The 21,694-nt window shown below is 35.0% G+C and overlaps 2 protein-coding genes across 2 annotated transcripts; one reads left to right on the forward strand and one right to left on the reverse strand.

Moving 5' to 3' along the window:
* Positions 1–396: 396 nt before the first annotated feature.
* LOC129309381 (probable aspartyl aminopeptidase) lies at positions 397–9,609 on the forward strand. Its single transcript, XM_054950950.1, has 10 exons — positions 397–676; positions 757–846; positions 1,300–1,436; positions 1,880–2,152; positions 2,851–2,989; positions 4,639–4,878; positions 5,209–5,341; positions 6,417–6,598; positions 8,135–8,247; positions 9,175–9,609. The coding sequence occupies exons 1-10, from the start codon at positions 509–511 to the stop codon at positions 9,281–9,283; spliced, it is 1,584 nt and encodes a 527-aa protein (XP_054806925.1). The 5' UTR covers positions 397–508; the 3' UTR covers positions 9,284–9,609.
* Positions 9,610–10,352: 743 nt separating this feature from the next.
* LOC129309388 (uncharacterized) lies at positions 10,353–15,142 on the reverse strand. Its single transcript, XM_054950961.1, has 5 exons — positions 14,594–15,142; positions 13,254–13,959; positions 11,694–12,060; positions 10,913–11,286; positions 10,353–10,653 (listed from the first exon to the last, which is right to left on the reverse strand). The coding sequence occupies exons 1-4, from the start codon at positions 14,871–14,873 to the stop codon at positions 11,236–11,238; spliced, it is 1,404 nt and encodes a 467-aa protein (XP_054806936.1). The 5' UTR covers positions 14,874–15,142; the 3' UTR covers positions 10,353–10,653; positions 10,913–11,235.
* Between the last annotated feature and the right edge of the window lie 6,552 nt (positions 15,143–21,694).

Below are 21,694 nucleotides of genomic sequence, written 5' to 3' on the forward strand. Positions count from 1 at the left end.
ATATATATAACAAACTGCAACTACTGATCTATGTCCTTCATTACTCGCTCACTCACCTTCTTCTCCATTTCCTCTTTTTCTCTCACATTTTGCAGTTGCTAGGCGGTCTCTCTATACAAGAAGAAGGGAGTTGGGAATCATATAAACAATTTTTGACATTTTTTGCCATGTAAAATGACTCAGTGCAGAGTCATGGATGATTAGAATGAAATTATAAATGGTGAAAAATTTGAGAAAATTAAAAAATTTAGGAATTGGATTGTACTTGATTATAATTGAGTAACCGAGTTTTAAGTGAGTAAAATTTACCAAAATATTAATTTTACCTTATCAAAATGCACTAGCCCAGAATATAATTATCTTCAATTGAGGTCCCAAAAGAAAAATTATCTTCAAGCTACGTACCCGACTCAAGTGCAGTCTGAGGCAATGTTTGAGGTATCAGAACGTTGATAGTCATTGCCGAAGCAGCTGAACTGAGCTTTCAGAAACCACCGTGAGGAAGGAGATGGCAGCGATGGCTTGGCCGCATATACTTCACTCTTCTCCGATGCTTAGACCCTCCTTGCTCCTTCGAAAGCTCTCTCACTCCCTGTACTCGTCCTCTCTATGTTCAATCCCTTGCAAAATCTCCACAACTCGTCGCTTCTGCTCTAACTTCGATTATGTTCCCCAGGTGCCCCTCTGTTTGTTTGATTTTTAATCCATGTATTACAAAATTTGCTTCTTGGTTTTAGTTAGTTTTGTCAAATCTAGTGTTCGTCGCTGGCGAGTGAACCAGGCGTCTCCATAGTTGGTGATCTTCTCGATTATTTAAACGAGTCCTGGACACAATTCCATGCTACGGTAATCTAATTTCTCTTTTTGTTGTTCTTGTTCTTATGTGTTCAGGCGGAGTACTGGGCTGTGTTTATTTATTTTCGACTTTTTTTTTTAAAAATGTTTATTTTGCATTGCACTACGTCATTTCCCGTCCTAAGTGGGTTGGCGTCACGGAGAAAATCGCACAATTAGCGAATTCATAACTTAGTAAACGGCTATTTCAACCTCTGGAGGTGTCTCTGTTCTTGGGCTCTGTATTATCGTTTGAATTACTTGACTTTTATGGTTCGGGAACTTTGGGGCAAGAACTACCAGCTCAATAGAAGCCCAGTTCGAGCTTGGAACATTTATAACATGTCATCATAACTATAGTTAAAGTAGAAATTTGTATACTCAATGTACCGCTATATTGTCAACTACCAGACTAAATGCATGTCTTATATTACGGTTTCATTTAGAACTTTTATTTTTCCTGCAGCTGAAGCAAAACGAAAATTAATTGCTGCTGGTTTTCATCTGCTAAATGAGAATGAAGAATGGGACCTAAAGCCTGGTGGACGCTACTTTTTTACTCGAAATATGTCTTGCATAGTTGCTTTTGCTGTTGGTGAAAAGTGAGTGAAAATTTCATTGGTTGGAAGTATTCATCTTCGAATTATCGCAGGCTTCTTGGATAAATTCATTTTTGTTTTTTCTGGTTTATAATAGAAACATTACCAGAAACGCTGACACTATAAAATGAAAAACAATGGGCATTCTCTTTTCTGTGTTTTTAATTTTCTTTATTTCTACTGATGTGCAACTAATTGTTTTCCATACTTTCTAACTTGCCCTTTGAATATGGCTATAGATATTAGGAATTTAATATATTTGTACTTGTCACTTTTGTTTTTTTTTTTTGGGACAATGTACTCCTCTTGTTTTAAAATGTCCATTAACTTATACTATCTCTTTTGCAACTTGAATGTGTGTGTGTGTGTGTGTGATGGCCATTCATCTTCTAATTGTAGGCAAGTTGAGTGGAAAAATATTGATTAAATGTTTCTTATTTTTGCAGATATAGTGTTGGCAATGGTTTTCATGTCATAGCTGCACACACAGACAGCCCATGTCTAAAATTAAAACCCAAATCAGCATCATCCAAATCAGGCTATCTGATGGTTAATGTGCAGACATATGGGGCTGGATTATGGCATACGTGGTTTGATAGAGATTTGAGTGTCGCTGGGAGAGTCATTGTGAGAAGTAGTGGTGACACTTATTTGCACAAGCTTGTCAAAGTGAAGAGACCTCTTCTACGGATACCAACACTTGCCATTCATCTTGACCGGTCTGTTGCAACTTTGCATTTTGTCTTTGTTACTTCATTCCATTAGGATTGCAACTTGAATAGCATTTATATTCTTGCAATGCGATCATTTTGTGTAGTCAAATCTTCATTTCGAGTGAATTTTTCATACTAGGTTGTATCACCACCTTTAAGATTTAATTACAGGAAATAAAAAACTTTTATGGCACTTATGGTGGGTAAATCAACCCTTTTCAATACTCCATAAAGCATTGATGTGAAACAATGACATCCAATATTACCTTATATCCTCAATCAAGGAGGGCCAAGGTCCTAGTAGTTACACTCTATGACACTTCACTTGGCTTTCCTACAAGTTAGAACTCTTTGTTGGTAGTCCTTTTGGGAACTGTTGAGGCACTGACCCCTATCTTTGATACCAATTAATTGGTATCCAATTTGAATGGAGCAATATTCCCCAAAAGCTAGCAATTGAGGTTGAAGAACCTCAAGGGAGCCACTTAAATATTTGATAGAGTATCCTATATTACTCATTGTGAAATTTAGGCATCTCATACTACCTTGGTCTCCATCCTGCACATTTTAAAATGGGTGTGAAGTGGCCTAGGGTTTTTTTTTTTTTTTTTACCCCCTTCCCTTTTTCCCCATTTGGCGTTAATTTTCAGCAATAAATATGGAATGTTGATTCCATGAACCTCTCTGTTTGTTTTATTGTTTAGCACAGTGAACCAGGATGGTTTTAAACCAAATCTAGAGACTCACTTACTTCCGTTACTTTCAATGAAACTCGAGGAAATTTCTGATTCAAAAGAGAAGACTGCAATATCCAAGGTTGCTCATCATTCACTGCTTATGGAGGTAATTCATCATTTCCTATGTTGGAGTTGAACATAAAATTTATTACTATGGTAAGGGCTTGACGAAACTAGCAGAGCATGAAAATTCTTGCCAAATGGGCTCAAGACAATGTTTGTTGACACTTGCAAAGGACGTTGGCAGAAGATTTTGTCTTCAACTGTTAGGCGTTGGATTTATGACTGGGGACTCCTTTTGGGTCGATAATTAATACTCAGGAGAGAGGGTTACTTGGAGTGGTACACCTTCTTAGTTAGATTACCTGAGTTCCCTTTGCCCACCAAGAAGCTAGTAGGTTTTGCTTAGATGTTTTGGAATATTGTTAAGAGAAATTAATTAACCATGGATTGCTAGGTTTTACATTCGTATGGTTGGTTACTAAATGAAAATTGCTGTGTGTGTGGGTGTTTAAAAAAGGGGTTAAAGGGAAAATTTATCTTGGAAGTTTTTTGTGAGATATAACTAGTATCCTTAAATTTTGATTGGCACAATATTACCTTGGGAGTTTCACAAATGGTGCAATTTCACTAAGAAGTAACGTTTGACTAGCATTGATAGTTAGTTGAAAATTCTAGCTTGAGGTTTTGAACAATTTTGCCCTTGGAAGTTTTTCTAAAAGTGCAATTGGTATCCTAAACTTTCTATTAATGCAATGTTTTTGGGTTAATGTTCAAATCAGAAGAAAATTCAATAACCCATTATCATTGTTAAAAATAGTTTATATTTCTAGATTTTGAGCTAAGATTTTGCTCAGGGATGCTTTGACGTAGAATCAACTCTACCCCGAACACTCCACAGACTTTCTCTTGAAGTTCTGACTAGCCTTTATTTTGCCCATGAGCATTTCAACTTGCATATGCTTAAATATAAACTGTTCAAACCTACCCAGTGGACAACATAAACTAGCCTAGATTTGGACTTAGAGGCGTTCAATGTAATTCTACGTAAAATCTTCTTTTGATTTTGGGTTATAACAAGTTGAATTTTTCTTTTGATTTGAAATTTGATAACCTAAAAACATTATGACAATCAAAAGTTTAGGATATAAATTACTCCTTCAGACAAACTTCCAGGGCAAAATTGCCCTTTTAACATTCAAAATAACAGTCAACATTGGTCAAACGTTGTTGTAGGGAGACATTGCACCATTTTTAAAAGTTCTAGGGTAGTATTGCACCAATCAAAAGTTAAGGATGCCAGTTGTACCTAGCAGAAAACTTCCAAGGCAAATTTGTCCTTTAACCCTAAAAAACAGCTTCCATCTGGTTAATTTGTTTAGAGGCAGTCTTTAAGCCTCATCCTTTCCAAAATCTTCTTTATGTTAGTTGTCAATATGAATGAGGAGCTAAGTTTTCAAAAGTATCTAGCCCTTAGCAGGTCTCCTTGGAATTGTTTTACTTCCTCTCTTGCTTTATTATAAGCTTCATGAAGTTGATGGGGATAATATATCTAAACCCTTTTTTGATATCAGACAACCTGGCACTTGTTAGTTGTTACACAAAGCTCTCATGGAATATTACATCTGAGCATCAACTTCTCAAGCAGTCCATGTACTCTGACACATCTAATAAATTATCTGTTAATGTAAACGTAGCTTCTTTCATCTCTGCTGGTTGTCATTATTTACAAGAATCCTTGACTTTTACTTTCAGGTTTTGTCAGATGAGTTGAATTGTCAGGCTGATGACATAGTGAGTGTTGAACTGAATGTTTGTGACACTCAGCCTAGCTGCGTTGGAGGTGGAAACAATGAATTTATATTTTCTGGAAGATTAGATAATCTTGCTTCAAGTTATTGTGCCTTGAGGGCACTTATTGATTCATGTGAATCTCCGGGCGATTTAACCAATGAGCATGCAATACGAATGGTTGCTTTGTTTGACAATGAGGAGGTAGTTTTTCTTCTTCCATTAATTAACACGTTTTAAGTTGTGTACAAATTTGATATCATCCTTTTCTAGTAAATTGGATTCTAAAAATGTCTCAAATATCCATTATTTTCACTTTAAACATGTTTGAGTTTGCCTTCTTCCAACCATACAGTTACTCTGTAAGTCTGTAACATATGGAATGTCCCTAAATTCTTAATATTTGTAAATGCCACTTTAACGTTGGAAACTTCTGGACAAGATCAACCCTTTTCTAGTACAGCACTTGCTTTGTTGCAAATAAAATATTTTGTTGTTCATCTCTGATTGCAATGTCTAACTGCTAAAATTTAGGTGGGTTCAGGTTCTGTTCAAGGAGCTGGTGCACCTACCATGTTTCAGGCGATGAGACGCATTACAAGTGGCTTAACTGATAGCCATGTTGGGGAAGGCTCTTTTGAGCGCAGCATTCGCCAATCATTTCTGGGTATAATGTCATGTTTGTCAAATAACTTCTGACAATTTTCTCCATGATTCCATCTTTGATTACTCTTTCAAGTTTTTTTGAGTATTTGGTGAAAGACAATTACAATATGTCATACAGTTCGATGCCATGAACTTAGTACAGGTTTATTGCAAACACAATCAAGTGTCATGCAATGTAGGTGGACTGGAAAGTCATGGATTTAGACTGGGAATTGAGTTGTTTAAAGATTATCAGTAATGATATTTGGCAAAACAACACTTCTGTTTGGAAAATTTTCTGTCGCTGTTAGTTGCATGTAATTACAATTTGAAACTAGCTTCACCTTACAGTCACACTTCCTCAACTATCATGAGATTCAAAGTGAAGATTATTTGGGAAAAAGAAAAACAATGAGGAACTTGAGAAGTTTTGGGTTTGAATGGAAATGTGCAGATCAATAGGTTCCACATGATTCAGAAATTTGTCATCCACTAAGATGTTATCTTTTGTAACACAGTTATCATATTTATTAATAGCAAAGCACACTTGCCCTCTTTATCAATGAAACTTTTGTAATAACCAGGCAGACATCTCAGCTCCCGTCACTAATGCTACATCGTACCAAGCCGCATAATTATCTTCAGACACAAAATAATTTTTATCAACTATTTTACTCTTCATGCACCTTGAGAACCAATCATTTATTTCTTTCATCAATCTCTTTAATGAGATTTAGTCAATGGTATGAGTAGAATTAAGTCTCTTTATCAAAGCCCTATTATATTTAATGAGTACTTAATCATTCACTCTTCCAAGGATGTGTTGAGTAAATTTTGCAGCATTCTTTGTAAGATCACTTAAATCAAACACACTTGACATTGTCTGGAACTAAAAGCCATAGTGTGCTACTAGTGACCGTGCTATATGTATGTATGTATGTATCAATGATATTCCCTGCTTTAATTAAGCATATATGCATGAATAATGGTATTTATATTATTTCTAATCTATGAACAATAAGTATCCTAGATTTGTTGTTTAATCTAACTTTAAAGATGGGACTGCTAAAGCATCTTTCGTATTCTGTCTCTAATAGTGTCTGCAGACATGGCCCATGGGGTTCACCCAAATTTTACAGAAAAGCATGAAGAACATCACCGACCTGAATTGCAAAAAGGACTTGTTATTAAGCACAATGCAAATCAGCGCTATGCTACTAGTGGAATAACATCTTTTCTTTTTAAAGAAGTTGGAAAAATCCATAACCTTCCAACTCAGGTGAATTCATCTATGTCTAAAGTTGTTGATAAGTTTCATAATTTCTTAACGTAAAGCTTATGCACATACTGTCTGTCCTGACTCACTCTGAATTATTTGAGCCAATATGTCTTGCAAAAACCAATTGTTATATCCCTAAAAAAGAGTACCAAAGCCAAATGGAATTCTAGAAATGAGACATCCTGGACTCATTGGCCTGAAACTCAAGATTATTAGTGTTTACATGAATTTGCTTTTGTCATATGTTTTTCTTCTTGGTACATTTTGAAAAGAATTTTCCTTATAATTAGATTTGGCATTCAGCCATTAAAGCTATGGCGTTTGATTCATCTGACGAAAATTCTGGCTCTTACTTTCGTCTTGGTATGTTAGAAGGTGGCAGGGTCTTCTTGCATTTGCTTTTCTGTGCAAAAATGATTTTATTAAAAATTGTAATTTGAGAGATCTGCCTCTCTCAAATGCACAACATTTAAGCAAGGTAGGATGATGTCGTCTTGTGTAGGTAGGTTCTTAGTCTTGTCAGTGTGGGGGGATCTTTCCCTAGATTGATCCAAGACTTTTTGTTGTTTTGTGTCCAATTATTTCATTCTGGAGTCTCGTTGGCCAAGCAGGATCCATCTTCATTTTGGCTTTTGTATATGTTGATTTAGTTCCCCTGTTTTTTGATCAAGTTAAATCTTTGCCGTAACAGTGTTCTGTCTTTAGTTGGGAAGACTGAAGTTTGTCAAGTAGAAATTAGGAGTCCATAATTGAGAACTTTTTTGTGATACTAGATTAGGATTATGAAAAAGGGGGTGCTTCAAGAGCTTATGGTTTTAGATACTGAGATATCAGGGTTTTGTAGAGGACAATAACCAATAGGTTAGCATGAAATTGATGAGATTTCTATTAACAAGGATATTAGTTGGCAACAGAAGAGTGGGAATAAGTGGGTAAAGGGAAGGAAATGCTGATTCTCAATGTGACAAATGGTAAGACAAGAACTTTGCATAATGAATCGGAGGCAGAGAGATAAGTGTTAGGGGTAACGTTACAATATCAGAGGAATAAACACAGTTTTATTGACAGCTTTATATTGAGGAAGTCACAGACCTTTCTTTGGGAGATTAGATTAATGTCCTATTGCTGATTCTAGGGCTTTTTGGTCAGAAGGGCGTTTTGATGATCATGTTAGAAGTGTTATTTGAATGATGGATAAGAAGGCCTTTGATAGAGATTTCTTCTGCCAAATCTCTGGGAGAGAAATTTTTTGTCCTCTGTGTGGCTTTCAGCAAATGGTAGTAGTTTCAGAGGTTTTTTCTAGTGTGGATCTTCAAAGAGATTGGAAGGCTTTCTTATGTGGATCTTATGAAGTATTCTTTGAGCTTCCCCCTTTGTCTGAAAGCAAGTTTCTAAATCATTGAGGCAATTGAGTCATGTGCCTTTTCACTTGCAGGATGGATTGATAATATGACATCTGTGTTTTCTTTGTTTCCCATTGAGTGTCGTACTTAATTGAAACATACGATAGTTAATATTTGCCCTTCTTTAATGTAGGAATTTGTGGTTAGAAATGACATGGGATGTGGATCGACCATAGGTCCCATACTTGCATCTGGGGTTGGCATCCGAACTGTTGATTGTGGAATTGCTCAACTTTCAATGCACAGGTATCTCTGTTCAATAAAAAACACATGTATCAAATGATTTTGCATCAATTTATAAGCATAGTATATAAGATTTTGAGAGACTTTATCATATGTAATCAGTAGCTTTGTAAATAAGAACTTCCAGCATTCTTTTAGATGTACATTATAAAGGAAATATACTTGTCGACCTCTGAAAGTTAGATAAATCAATTTCTGGCCCCTGATTCTTAGAAATATGCAATCAATATTGAACAGTACAGGTTTAACTCCTTGGTCCCATGATATTATAAATACACGATTTAATCCCTAGAAGTATTGCTTGTTAATCCCTGGACCATGTCTTGATGGGGAGAGCTAACGAATAAGGAGTCAAAAAATATACGACCTGAAACGTATTTTTAATATTCAATGACCAACTAATTGAGGCATGCATTTTTTGGGAATTGAATTACATATTTATAAGATTCAATGACCTAATAAATGATGTATGTTTCTTTCAGAGATAAAAAATTACATTTCCACCACTTTATATTCAAGGGAAAATGTGCTGTGTACCTTCATCTCGCTGTACAGCCATGTGCCATTTATTTAAATATGGTCGTGTCATGCATGAAATGGCTTAAGGTGTCAGGCAATGAACTATACTGTTTTTACTTCATCTAAATCAAGTAGGATACTTGTTGGTACTATTTATACTTCAAGAATGCTGATCCTTCACTTCTAATTTGTATGACATCCGTCACTTGAATTTGAGAACGAAGTACTTGTTTTTTATTCGTGACCAATTTTGTTCCCCTTAAGATTTTGTGTATTCTCATCATTCCTTGCATATTTCATGCTGGAAAAGAAGGATGCTGCTTTCTGTAGCAATCAATCTTTGCTCCAAAAAGTTGTCGGTATGCAGATCCATGACTATAATCCTAACTGTTATCGATCTTCTAATTGCAGTGTGAGAGAAATATGTGGAAAGAAAGATGTGGACATAGCTTACCAGCATTTCAAGGCTTTCTATAAAACCTTTTCAAGCATAGACAAGACGATCAGCGTGGATTTCTGAGTTGGATCTCCTTGGTACCATGACATTATCATGAAAGAGTTCCACTTCACTTCTGACTACCGAGTTCAAAAGGTGCCCTGTCCACGACTCCATTAACCCATCTGACCCGGTGGGGAGCTGGTAATGAATCAAAACTAAGCATTTTTTTAGCTCCATTTTACTTCAGTGTCAGTTCCGGCAATAAAGCTTTGATTGGCATTATTGAAGCATTTGTATTTTATTTCTTATCTATTCTTTTTATCGGATGATGTAGTAGTTCTGCAAATAAGTTAAACATCACCTACTCAAATGGCTTCTGAAATATAATTGGGATTTAATTTAGACTTCGTGCATGTCTTGATATTCATGGATGAGAATTTGACAAGAAGGATAATTAATTACACACGTTTTGAACTTGAAGGACGCTTTTTTTTTTGAGGGTGCATTAGAAGGACGCTTTCAATCTGTATATAAGATAAAGGGTTAAATTGTCAAAAGTTCTACAACGATCTAATCAACAGTTCCTGGACTACTAATGATGCAGTTTAGCTGATGTTGGACTTACCATCCCATATTACCATATGATAAAACTTGATTTTAATTACAAGATTGGAGAACAGGGACAGATTAAACCGTGGGCTACTTGGTTATATAAATGAAGTATTACTTTATCCCAAATTTGATTAAGGAAATATATTGATTATATTAATAAAGTAGATTAAATGGGTGTACAATAAGTGAATACCAAACATCGAGACACGGGGAAAATGACTAAAAAGAGAAAGATAAAGTCTGTAATATCCCTCGTCCTGTTTTAATTTACAGGAGGACAGGTATTTTTTTATCACCAAAATGATCAAACATGACTTTGCTGTGAACATCAAATGTCATTATTACAACCACTAGTGATTCAAATTCCATCCAATGATGTCAACAAATGAATGGATAAAACGAGATAAGCGAAAATGCATGGATTCACCCCACACATGCAAACCAAACTTGAAAATTCAATTTTTTTCACCGCGCACTGACTGAAAAATATCCTTCCCTTGAAAAATTATTTTCCTTGATGAGGTAACAACTAAAAGCACGCAGAACCCAACCATAACAATCATACATAAAATGACCATTAACGAAAAGTTTGCGACTAATAGACGACAGATATTCAAATGAATGGCAAAACGCAAGTTAAATATACAATCAAACATACAGAAAAGTCCGCCATATATATATAGTACATGTTTAGGATTATTCACCAGGCTACTGTAATGTCTATAATTGGCAACTGAAGCTTGAGCAACTCCAGCCAGGCGAGCATCAAAGCTCCTGCAACGCAACAGCAACTAACCTGCCAAGCTCTTTTACTGCAATTCCTCGAGCGCTGAAGGTAGCTGAAGTTTAAAGGAAAAGAGAAAAATTCATTAATGCTCACCTCTAGAAAATTTCAGAGGGCAAAAAATTGCAAATGTATTTTATAGTAATGGGAAGAAATAGCAGTCAGAATATATACATTAGTACAGAAAGTGGTAAGATAAGTGGCTGGACATCATCTTGTGATTATTGCCTTCTTTTCCAAATTTTAAGATTTAAAAGTCATTAAAACAGCTTAATCGGTCTGGAAGGTACTCTTGTGCGATTAACAGGCCATACCTTCATCCAACTTAAGCTTATACTTCATCAGCTCTCAAAACATCTTCAACTCATTCTTCATCATCAAGCAATAAATGAGCTCAAAATAAGTTGAATATCCTAAGGGAAATCATGAGTCATTTAAGGTGCAAATCGCATCCTTGTTCAACCGAGCATGGAAAAATGGATCAATTGTGGTGGTCCAGAATTTCAAGTCCATTCCAGTCCAACTCGGCCAACATGCCTGCACTCCAGTCAGCTTAAAGTGAATATGAAGCTAAGAAAGCCCATCATCTTACACCATAAAGCTCTGGCTGATTGGGTGCAGGCATGGCCCAAGCCCCTCACCGGGGCCGGGCCAATCCAAAACTTGCATCAGGTGGTTGTTGATGAGGCTGCAGAAGCAAGTATATAGTGATCAGAATAAGACCCAGATGATAATTTAAAAATCAATGATATTATGAAGCATATCAGATATTTAATTGATCCAAACAGATGCCTACAAATTGACAAAACCTTACTCTAATTTGTCATGACTGATGTATATCCTGTCCAAAATAAATTACTATCCTAAAAAAGAGTTCCCTTCAAACTGAGATTTCACTGATAAACTCAAATGGGGCTTAATCAATTTAATGTACAAAATATGAGGAACAAAGAAGCCTAGATAAAGCATGGTTCATATATGCATAAGCTGCTCTTGGTGATACATAAACACGCTGACATAGCTGGGCATGCACTTTGCCAAAACATGAGATCGAATACAACCAGCCCTAAGTTGGACACCTTGGGCCTTGCATACCTGTGCAAAGGGCTGGTGAATATGTTCGTGATGGATAAAAGGCATTCCAGGGCGCTGACAAGGATACTGAGATGAATGCAAGAACATAGTTGATGAGGAGTGTGCACCAACTTGATTGGGACTGAATGGCGACAACATGGGTTCTGGATGTCCATACCCAATACCAGCAGGTGTTGATGGAGCTGCCCATGGTCCAGGTAGGTGCTGAGGAATTGGCCGCGGTTGGTGCTCATTAGAAAGTTGAGGTCCATGTGTAGATCCAAGCTGTGGAAACTCAGTGTTGTAGTTCAACACAGGCGTATACATTGGCTGAATGGCATATGACCCTCCATTGAACCCAAACCCAGGATCAAATCTTTGCATGTACCTGATGCAAGTGAAAATAAAAAAATAAGTCAACCAAACATACAGGACATAACAACTTTCATTTTAGTGGCTTCCAACTATTCTAAAAACAAATCTTGAAAACTTGAAAACAACATATGTAAGCATGGATCTACAAGCTTAATAGCACAATTTTATTATACCTCAGGATTTGTCTCAATTCCACTAAAGGTATGGATGTAATGCAACCAGTCAGCAGATTTTGCATCATCTACTTTTGTATACCATGAGGCTGATTAAAGTTAGGGCTTCAATGGACAGCTGACCTATGGTGACTAACGCTACTTTTGGTCCAACTGTAGCAAGTCCCAATTTTACGCTAGGACTACACTGACTTGCTTGGTTCACAGTAGATATTAACAATATTAATGATTATTGATTTGGCCAAATTATCCCCAAGTTAATACTCTCCACACAATTGTAGCTATTCTCCTCCATCAAAACTCAGCTTTAATCTATCTACCATGTATGCATAACCTTTACCCTTATTAACTTTTGGATTTGTCCATGGAACACATTTCAGTAACCTTAACCTAAATAAAGGAAAGGACAAGTGCAAAACCGCAGTTCATTCTGATCCACGAGAGACCAGAATTCAGACCAGTTCTTCATGTATCTGGAAGGCATTATGCAGCACCAAATTGCATGCTTTCTTAAAAACCATATAGATATTTTCTAAGTTTAAAACATACTTAAAGACAACCTATAAAATCTGGAACATATAAACTCTAGAAGGAATCAGTGACTATGTCAAGAGTATAAGATATCTCCTAAAAAAGAACATGGATGATTTCTAAGATAAGCATGCATTGTTGAAGCATCAAGAACGGGTATGAGAAGTAATGACGAAGGAATTTGATATAACAAACAAACAACTACATGGACAAATTGAATTTTTACTGCATAATTTGTGGCTGGTTAACTGGTAGTACATCAGACGCTAAGATAAACTAGACAAAAAGCATGTGTTCAGGATCCTTGATCACATAGGTCAAGAAGTTCATGAACAAAAAGCACGGGCTCAACAGCAAGTACTCACCTAAAAACATCAAATAATAAATAATAAAATCCAATGCCTACGAACAGCTTTGAAGAGATGTCAATTTATTCACATCTAAGGCCAAATAGCTTTTGTGTGCGTGTGTGTGACAATACAATGGCAAGTAGAAGATGTACCTATCATAGCTTCTATCATAATCAGGATCCTTGCGGTCAGTCTCACGATCCCGGAAAATAGCCACCCTATTACCTTGTTTGTACCTACCAGCTGGCTCCTTCTCTGCTGCCCTACTTCTAGCCCTACTGCTATTTGTTGAACACTCAACCAGCCCCCTTCCATAGCTTGCATCAGATACGGAAGGAGATTTATCTTCCACTCTAGAAATTCCTACGGAAACAGGCAAAGGGTTATCATGCTGCCTTGCCTCACATTCAGGTTTCCCAATCACATTACTAGCATTGCTGCCAGAATTAAATATCCTAGCACGAGCCCTATTATACTCCTCTTTCCTTTCCTCCACACTTTTGGAGTTGTTACTCTTTACCGAACTTGAATTTGAACAACTAACAACCTGTGAATGCTTATGTGGCCTCTGTTTAATGGCAACCTTCATAACTGTGCTGTCCTCTGAAGGTAATTTCACAGGAATGTCAGCAAGACGAATAGAAGGAAGCCGACATTCAGAAGTCTTTCGGACAATTATTTTGGAACCAGACCCATCTGGCAAACTATTATCCAGTAAAACCATTGACTGCAGTGAATAATGCTGAGCAACCCGGTGTGCAGCCAGCCGTAAATATGAAGTAGGCAGCTGCTGAAACTCAAGCTGCTGTTGCTTAGGATCCCGGATGAATTTCTCTACATCTTGCTCCATCCTCAAAACTAGATAATTTGAATTTAACAAGCTTTGTCAGATTAGACCAACATATCTTTCTAAGAATATGTATAATGCATTCATAATTCCATAACAAAATAACTAGAGTGGCAACATCAATAGCAATAAAACAAAGTTCAGAAAAACCAATGTAACGAAAGAAAGAAACGAAGAAAAGACAAAAGAACAAGAAACCATCAGATTTAGAACGAGCAATATTTTCTTCGTTTATCCTTAATGTAGGACAAATCAGTCCTTAACTTCAAGAGTACAAATTAAAAACCTGGAACACAGACACCAACACCATGTCGCTAAATTATAAATGAGGAAAAATTCACTATCATTCGCACAAAAAGTGATCACGCCAACAAACATACAGAAAGCTTATAATTTTAAAATATAGTCATGATGCAGCAAGACAACAATCCGCCTCAAAAATAGACCATCTCATGGATACGGAATTCCCATTAATACCCGGAATTTCACACGTGACAACCCCCAACAGGCCCGAACACAAGATCATAAAACTATCCGAATTCATACACATGCTCATAAAACTGTCTTTCTTCGACAAGTACATATGAGCGCCACAGATTCAATATTTAACCATCTATCTCAGGTGCACGTATACACATAACATACTTGACAGCCGTTCGCGAGGGTTCTGAATAGCTTCGCGGAGGAACTGGTCAACCTGGTTGATGAGATCCTCCGAAACCTTCTCTCCAGGCGAGGAAGTGGACGCTGAAGTAGAAAACGACGAAGTGGTCGAGCCGGAGGCAGCTGAGGAAGACGAAGCGTCGAGAGCATCCTGCACCTTGGAGTCTCTGTTGGAGGAAAGCATCAAGCGTCGCATTGACTCGTCCAAATCGGCGGCCTCCCATGACTCCGGGGCTCCGAGATCCTCTGCAGAGCCCTCCATGGCAAGGAACAGGAAATCGTAGGGTTAGAGATTCAGGCGAATTATTAAAGAAGAACCGCGTCAGAAAACGGGATTAACGACGAAACCATAGAATCTTGAAGAGTGAATTTCATGAGGAGATTAAGTTAGGGAGAGGGTAAGGAGTTTAGGACCAAAAGGTAGTGATCAAGAAGAGCAAGGAGGGAGGGAGATAGGGTTTGACGCCGATGAGGTTCCAGAGGAATGAGGATGGCGTGCGCCAGTTACTCTCACCCACGTGTCCTCGCTGTACGATTTGCTTTTTATGTGTCTAGAATTTAAATTTGCTGTAGACGCACAGATCTTCACCCGAAAAACACTTTTACTATCACTATAAATTTTTATTTTAATTAATAATATTACGGTTAATCAGTAGTATTTCCTGAAGATAGTGGCATGGCATATATAATATGTTAATTTTTCAAATATCCAAACATTTTTTAATTTGATTAATAGTCTCTCAATTATATACTAGTTATCCATTTCACCCCACGGGTGGGTCTCATGCATGTACAAACCCAAAAATTCTTATGTTTATGTATTTTAAAGTAATATTGATCAAATAAAATTTCTCAACGTTACTCTTATACAAACACGGGCTACTTTAAAATTATCAACCATTTAACAATCCAACTCACAAATCCCTAAGCATAGTGACATAAACTTATACTCATAGATTGTGGTCAGATTCTTTTTGATACATATGTTATTAAAAAAAACAAGTGCAGAGCATACTTAAATTTTGATATGATAGAAATAAATATTATTGAATCAAGCTTTCAGGAGAGATAATAAATTGTAGAAGAGGAACATAATAGAGAACACGCTGATCTTATTGTTCAAATGAGTTCTAAATAAGTTTTGCCTTACAACATTGCGTAGACTCCTTTTTATAGATGAATGGATGAGGATAAAACGATACACTATTATCGCATGTTTGATTATTATTCTAAAAGCTAAAGTAGACATAATTAAAAGTAAAGATACATTTGATAAAAGAAAAACTAAATTGACTAAAATAGGACAGTTTTATAAAAAAGTAAAAGATATTTTTAACAAATACAAAAGTTATTTAAAAATGATTTTGATAAAAGTAAAGTAGATTCCACGTGAGACTAAAAGTAAGATATCTATTACTTTATATGCTTGTAGATGCTTTCCTGATATGATGACAAGTTGGAGTGCCTCCTTTCTTCTTCCTTGACAAATTCTGTTGAAAGGCTTTCTACCAACTCTTCATCTAGTGACTTTGTCTCTTTGTTTGCTTGTTGGCTAGTTTGTCCTAAGGTGAAAGAGTCTCTTGCTTTAGGAAGCTGCTAACAGAATTGGAATTCTATCTCATAAGGGTCTTGATTGTCTAGAGAAAAAAGTCATGGGTCTTGAGATTTCTGGTTTTCAGTGTTTGTGAAAATTTGATCCATACATGTGGTATATCCTTTTTGGACAGCAATATTAACAACCCATTTAGGCATTTGGTATTGTAAAGCTAAGGATCATTTGGAATAATAAGTTAGAGAGGAATAGTAATGTACACCTAAGATTTGAATTTATGCCTAGTAAATTGTTTAGATCATTTAAAAAAACTTTTTAACTCAATTAAAACTTGTTTTTTCATGTGATGGCCAATCAGTAGAAGTTTCCATAAGTAAGTCTAATTTGCAATATAGAGGCTCCTACTGCTATCCATATTGTAAGGACGATAAACAATGAAGGAGTAAGTTCTTTGCTTATATAAGGGTAGCTTCCATGAGCCAAAGTCTTCAATAACCTTGTATAATTCCTTGCGCCATCAAGGTAGTGGTGAAAAACCACTCAAGGAATTTCTAAAGATTAGATTCTTCATTCCTAGTCTCACATAGGTAATGATAAACAAGAAACGGTGGAATAACAAATGCACATGCATAAAGGACTGAGAGGGACTAGAGGTACCATATAGCTTCTTATAGAATAAGACCTTTGATGTATGAAATGATTAAGTATAGAGTCTACATATCAAAGAACTTAAGTTATGGGTAGATTTGAGTTTTTTAAAAGAGAAGATAGAACTAATAAAACAAGCTTCTATTAGCTAATCAGCATACTTTTGAAATAAATCTGGCATTTGACTTAGGCAAGAAAACTAGTTTCCTAAGCATGATGTTATGGATGAAAAGAGGTTGGTAGTATGAAGGTGTTACAAGTTGGACTTTTTTTTTAGGTCGAGTGAGATAATCTGCAATGGCATTGTGGTTTATTTTTATATGTCAGACTATAAATTTATAAAGGGCAAACCTGTCCTTCCATCGAAGGAGAGCTTCAGGGAGTATCTTTTTATTCTAGTCAATGATCTTTGGGAAACATGTATTGTCCATTTCTACCACAAAGTGATAGGTGCTGAGATGAAAATTGAATTTCTCTATGCCACATTTCACAGCTAAGACTTCTTTAAAAGCTATGTGATAATGCTTTTTAGAGGATTTGAATTCTCTACTAGTATGACCATGATAGTATCTTTTTTCCATTATCTTCTTCAACAAGTACTGCTCCCCAATAGTCATTACTTACATTAGTTTGTAAAATCTTTTGTCCTTTATCAGGGATTTTTAGAGAAGGATGTTGGCACATCTATTTTAGATACTAGACAGCTTTGGTCTGATTGATTCCCTAACGTAGTGGATTTTTTCACAATAGCCTAGATAGTTGGCTAGTGTGATTTGACACTTGAGAAACAAAATCCATGATATAGTTTGCTATTCTCAAAAATTGTTGAATTTGATTTATGAATAGATTCTTATTTGAAAAGTTCAATGGTTCTTGAGCAATATGTGGGTTGGGTTACTACTGGTTCTTAGGCAATATGTAGGCTGGGTTAATACTGTCTATCTTGAATGATCATACCTAAAAACTCTATTTGGGCTGCACCAATATAGCTTTTTCAGGCTGAAAGCATAATTTCATATTTCTAGATTATTTTAAAGAATTAGACTACTAGGTCTTTATGTTTTGGCTCCATTTTTGAGAATGGTAGCATATCATTAATGTAGATGAGTGTACTGTTGATGATGAGTTTAAAGATACAAATCATGGCTTTTTGAAATAATGATGGGGCAGTTTTAAGCCCAAAAGGTGTAACACCCTCAAATTTACAAATCGATTTTTCGCAAATTATTAATTCAACAAATCATTTTTTTCATTGAACCCTTATCATACCCTTATCATGGTAGAAAAATTTCTACCATGATACATCCAAGACAATATACCACAGGTCTTAAAATATCTCAAAAAAGTAATTAGAACCATGAGGGACAGACAGGATTCTCATGGCATGATATTTAAATCAGGTCATGAATCAAGAGGGACAAACATAATCCTCTTGGTCATATAATTGCATTTAATAAAAAGGATTAGAGTTTACATGTTGTCAAAATAAGAAATGTCCTATATTGGCACAAGATACATTGCATAATACAAAATGAGAGGCAACGTAAAAGATGGTGTCTCATACACCAAAGTTACACCTCTGGTGCTTTCTCGACCGGACTCTCTCCTGTAAAAATATTAACCATGGGGAATGAGACTTAAAAGTCCCAGTAACCAAAAATTAATATGTAATAATGCATGCGGATGTAACTAATCATGTGATTGCTAAGTGGGCAAACAAAACATTTAACCGAACAATACTTTCAAACAAACCGAACAAGTATTTAATTTGCATGACTGCACCTTATATCCTCCTTTCGCCATGCTCGGATGCCAAATCACCCGGCCAAAGGTGAGTTGGACCAAGCGACACGCCACTTATTGGGTCCAATGAGGGCTTACCACGTGGTAATAATTAACCGAATAGAAATTCCCATTAACACCATACATTAAAATACCCTGACAAGTCATGCATCATTCAAATATCCAAACAGAAATATATCCGAACAATAATATCTCATCATGATAAATAAAAAATAAATTTTTAACCCACTTGGCAATGATTTCACGGAAGTATATAACAGTATTTATTTTTAATAATTCATAATTTTTCCAAACAACAAAACAACACATAACCATTCACAAACACACCCATCACAACACATTAATAATGGTTACCTTGTGTCTTGAATAACAAGTTCCCCTTCACAACTCCTTTTTCACCACTATCTTTGTCAATATAATCTACATAATTATTTCACAATACTATATATTAATTTTACATTAAAATAAATAACTCTAATTTAAATAGTTAGAAAATCTTAGATCTATAATCCATATTAACACTAATTTAAGATTTATGTCTCATTTAACTTCCTAAATTCTTTTCTAAAATTCTCGTACCCTAATAAACTATTTTTTTATCCTCAAATCACTTCTAGTATCATAATTTCATCCTTCTATATTCTAAAAATTCGTCCAAAAATAAATTAAATTTTAAAATTATCCTGAAGCCTCAAATCACCTTTCTATAACCTCAAAAATACCTATTCATACTTAAATAAATATTTAATAATCATAGGTTTATCCCTACATCTCAGATTCCACATAAATTCAATCATATAGATCTAGATTTTAACTCAAAAATTCTTAAACATGAGTTTCAACCTCAAGAAAATATTCTATAATATTTATTATATCCCTAAGAGTTTTAACCTATATTTTTAATCCATCATATCATCAGATTAACTATCCTATAGAAAAATCCTAATCAAAATATTTACTCTATCCTACAAAATAATCATATCACTAGAAAGCTAATATTATTTAGAAAATAACTATAAAATTAATTTTTTAATTAAATAAATTTTTAAATGCTAATCTAAACAGGAAAGTTAGAACATACCTGAAGAAAAAGAAAATAATTCCCCCTTGCGAGAAAACGCCAAGCAACGTGAGAGGAAGAGAGAAAAATACTATAAAAATGGGATTGTGAGTCCCAAAATTATATTAAAAAAAACTATAGGTTTGAATTTAATTATTCAAACCTTTGGGCCAAAAGTTGCAATTTCCTCTAAATTGCATCTCAGTCTCTCATGCTTCCTAATGCACACACCCCCTCCTTTTTATACATGAAGGCACCTCTTCTCTTCCTCATCTAACCAATGTGGGACTTAGAAACAACAACCTTCCACCCCCTTTTTTTTGTTCCTTCTACCTTCTCTTTTTTTTTAACACACACATAAAAAAAATTATTTATGTATTATATCTTAACTAAATATTGCTTATGTGGTTTTAAATTTAAATTTTTAAATTCATAATTAAATACCTAATCATAATATTATTTCTAAATAACCTCAAATAATATAAATTCCTATTATTATCATTTTTTTTTCCTCAAAACCTAAATTCCACAATTTTTTTATTATATAAAAATCAGGATGTTACAAAAGGCATAACCATCCATTGATACTAAGCATTCGGGTTGCAGAAGGCTATCTTGTAATGATTTTCTAGATCAATTCATAATTGCCAAAATTCTACCTTGAAACCAAACTTTGAGAATATCTTGGCCTGCTTTAGATAGATTCGGTAAGTGATGATCTTTGCAAGAGAAAATTTAGCATCTTGTAAAAAAGTATTAAGAGGCTAATAATCAATGATTAGCCTATTCTTTCCTTATTGTTTTTATGATCTTTTCTCAACATAGAATGCTTGACATACCCAATCTGACTTGGTTGGTTTGATAAGCCATTATTTTAGTAAAGCGACACATTCTTGCCTTACTAGTACAAGATCTTCTAGATTGATTTCAAGATGAGATGCTTTTATAGGATTAATGTCTTTATTCTTCTTGAATGATAGTTTGATAAAAAAAAAACTCTTTGTTTTTCATAAAGGGAATAGATTGTGAAATTGATCATAACTTTCATAGCAAAATTGAAGAAGTTGATCCCTGATTTGTTTATAACCTAGAGGGGCTTGTTGAATTTTTAGGATACTTAAGATGTTAGTGTATTTTTTTAAAGAACTGTTAAAACATTATTTTCCCTTAGGAAGTATTTGAAAGTTCACTGTTTGTTGATAAACATCAAAACCAACAAGGATATCTTTAACAGGTAAATCATTGCTAAGAAGCTTAGTCTAAACAAAAGATGCAAGGAAAAATCTTATACCAATTTTTTTTTAATAATAAGATCTATCATAATGGATTTTCCATCAACTATATAGAAGTATTTTTCAAGCTAGACCCATTCTTTCTTAAGAAGTATATAAGGATTTATGACACTTCTACAAGAATCATTATTAATGAAGGCAACAGCTGAAATAGGCTTATCATATTTATTAGGAAGGATTTGAACTTTTATGTTGTGCAGAGGTGGCTCAACATAATGAGATTGTTGGCTGCAAAAATTTATTAGTCCACAGGAAAGTAGGTTATAAGAGTTTAATGGTCCAAAGAAGGAACCAATAGTATAGAGTGGTGGATACTGTTCATCATCAGAGTTAAATCTCTCTTTTGATATAGAAAGAACAGACTATGTATCTTCATCTCTTTTGTAATATTCTTCAAGAGTGAATTCAATATTATGATCATCATCTAGAGTAACAATTTCAAAAGATTATAGTAGTTTCATGTCTTTCTTAGATTTATTTAGATATTCTATCCATGGAAAAAACACGTGCTTGACTTTTTTAACTTCGAGCTTTTAAAGTAACACAAAAGAACTCTCTTCTTTCTACCAAAGAATTTACGCCTGTATTTGTGGAAATGACATTTGGATTGATGAATTCAGATTTAAAGGTTTATGTTTAAAACATCATATTTAAAATCCATGTATTTAAAATTATTTGTTTAGATAGAGTAATTTAATTAAAAAAAAAAAGATGAGGTGACAAGCTAA

This window comes from Prosopis cineraria, unplaced genomic scaffold (assembly GCF_029017545.1).
Source record: "Prosopis cineraria cultivar Desert tree isolate PC_DT_omini unplaced genomic scaffold, ASM2901754v1 PC1, whole genome shotgun sequence".
In the NCBI taxonomy this organism is placed as follows: domain Eukaryota; kingdom Viridiplantae; phylum Streptophyta; class Magnoliopsida; order Fabales; family Fabaceae; genus Prosopis; species Prosopis cineraria.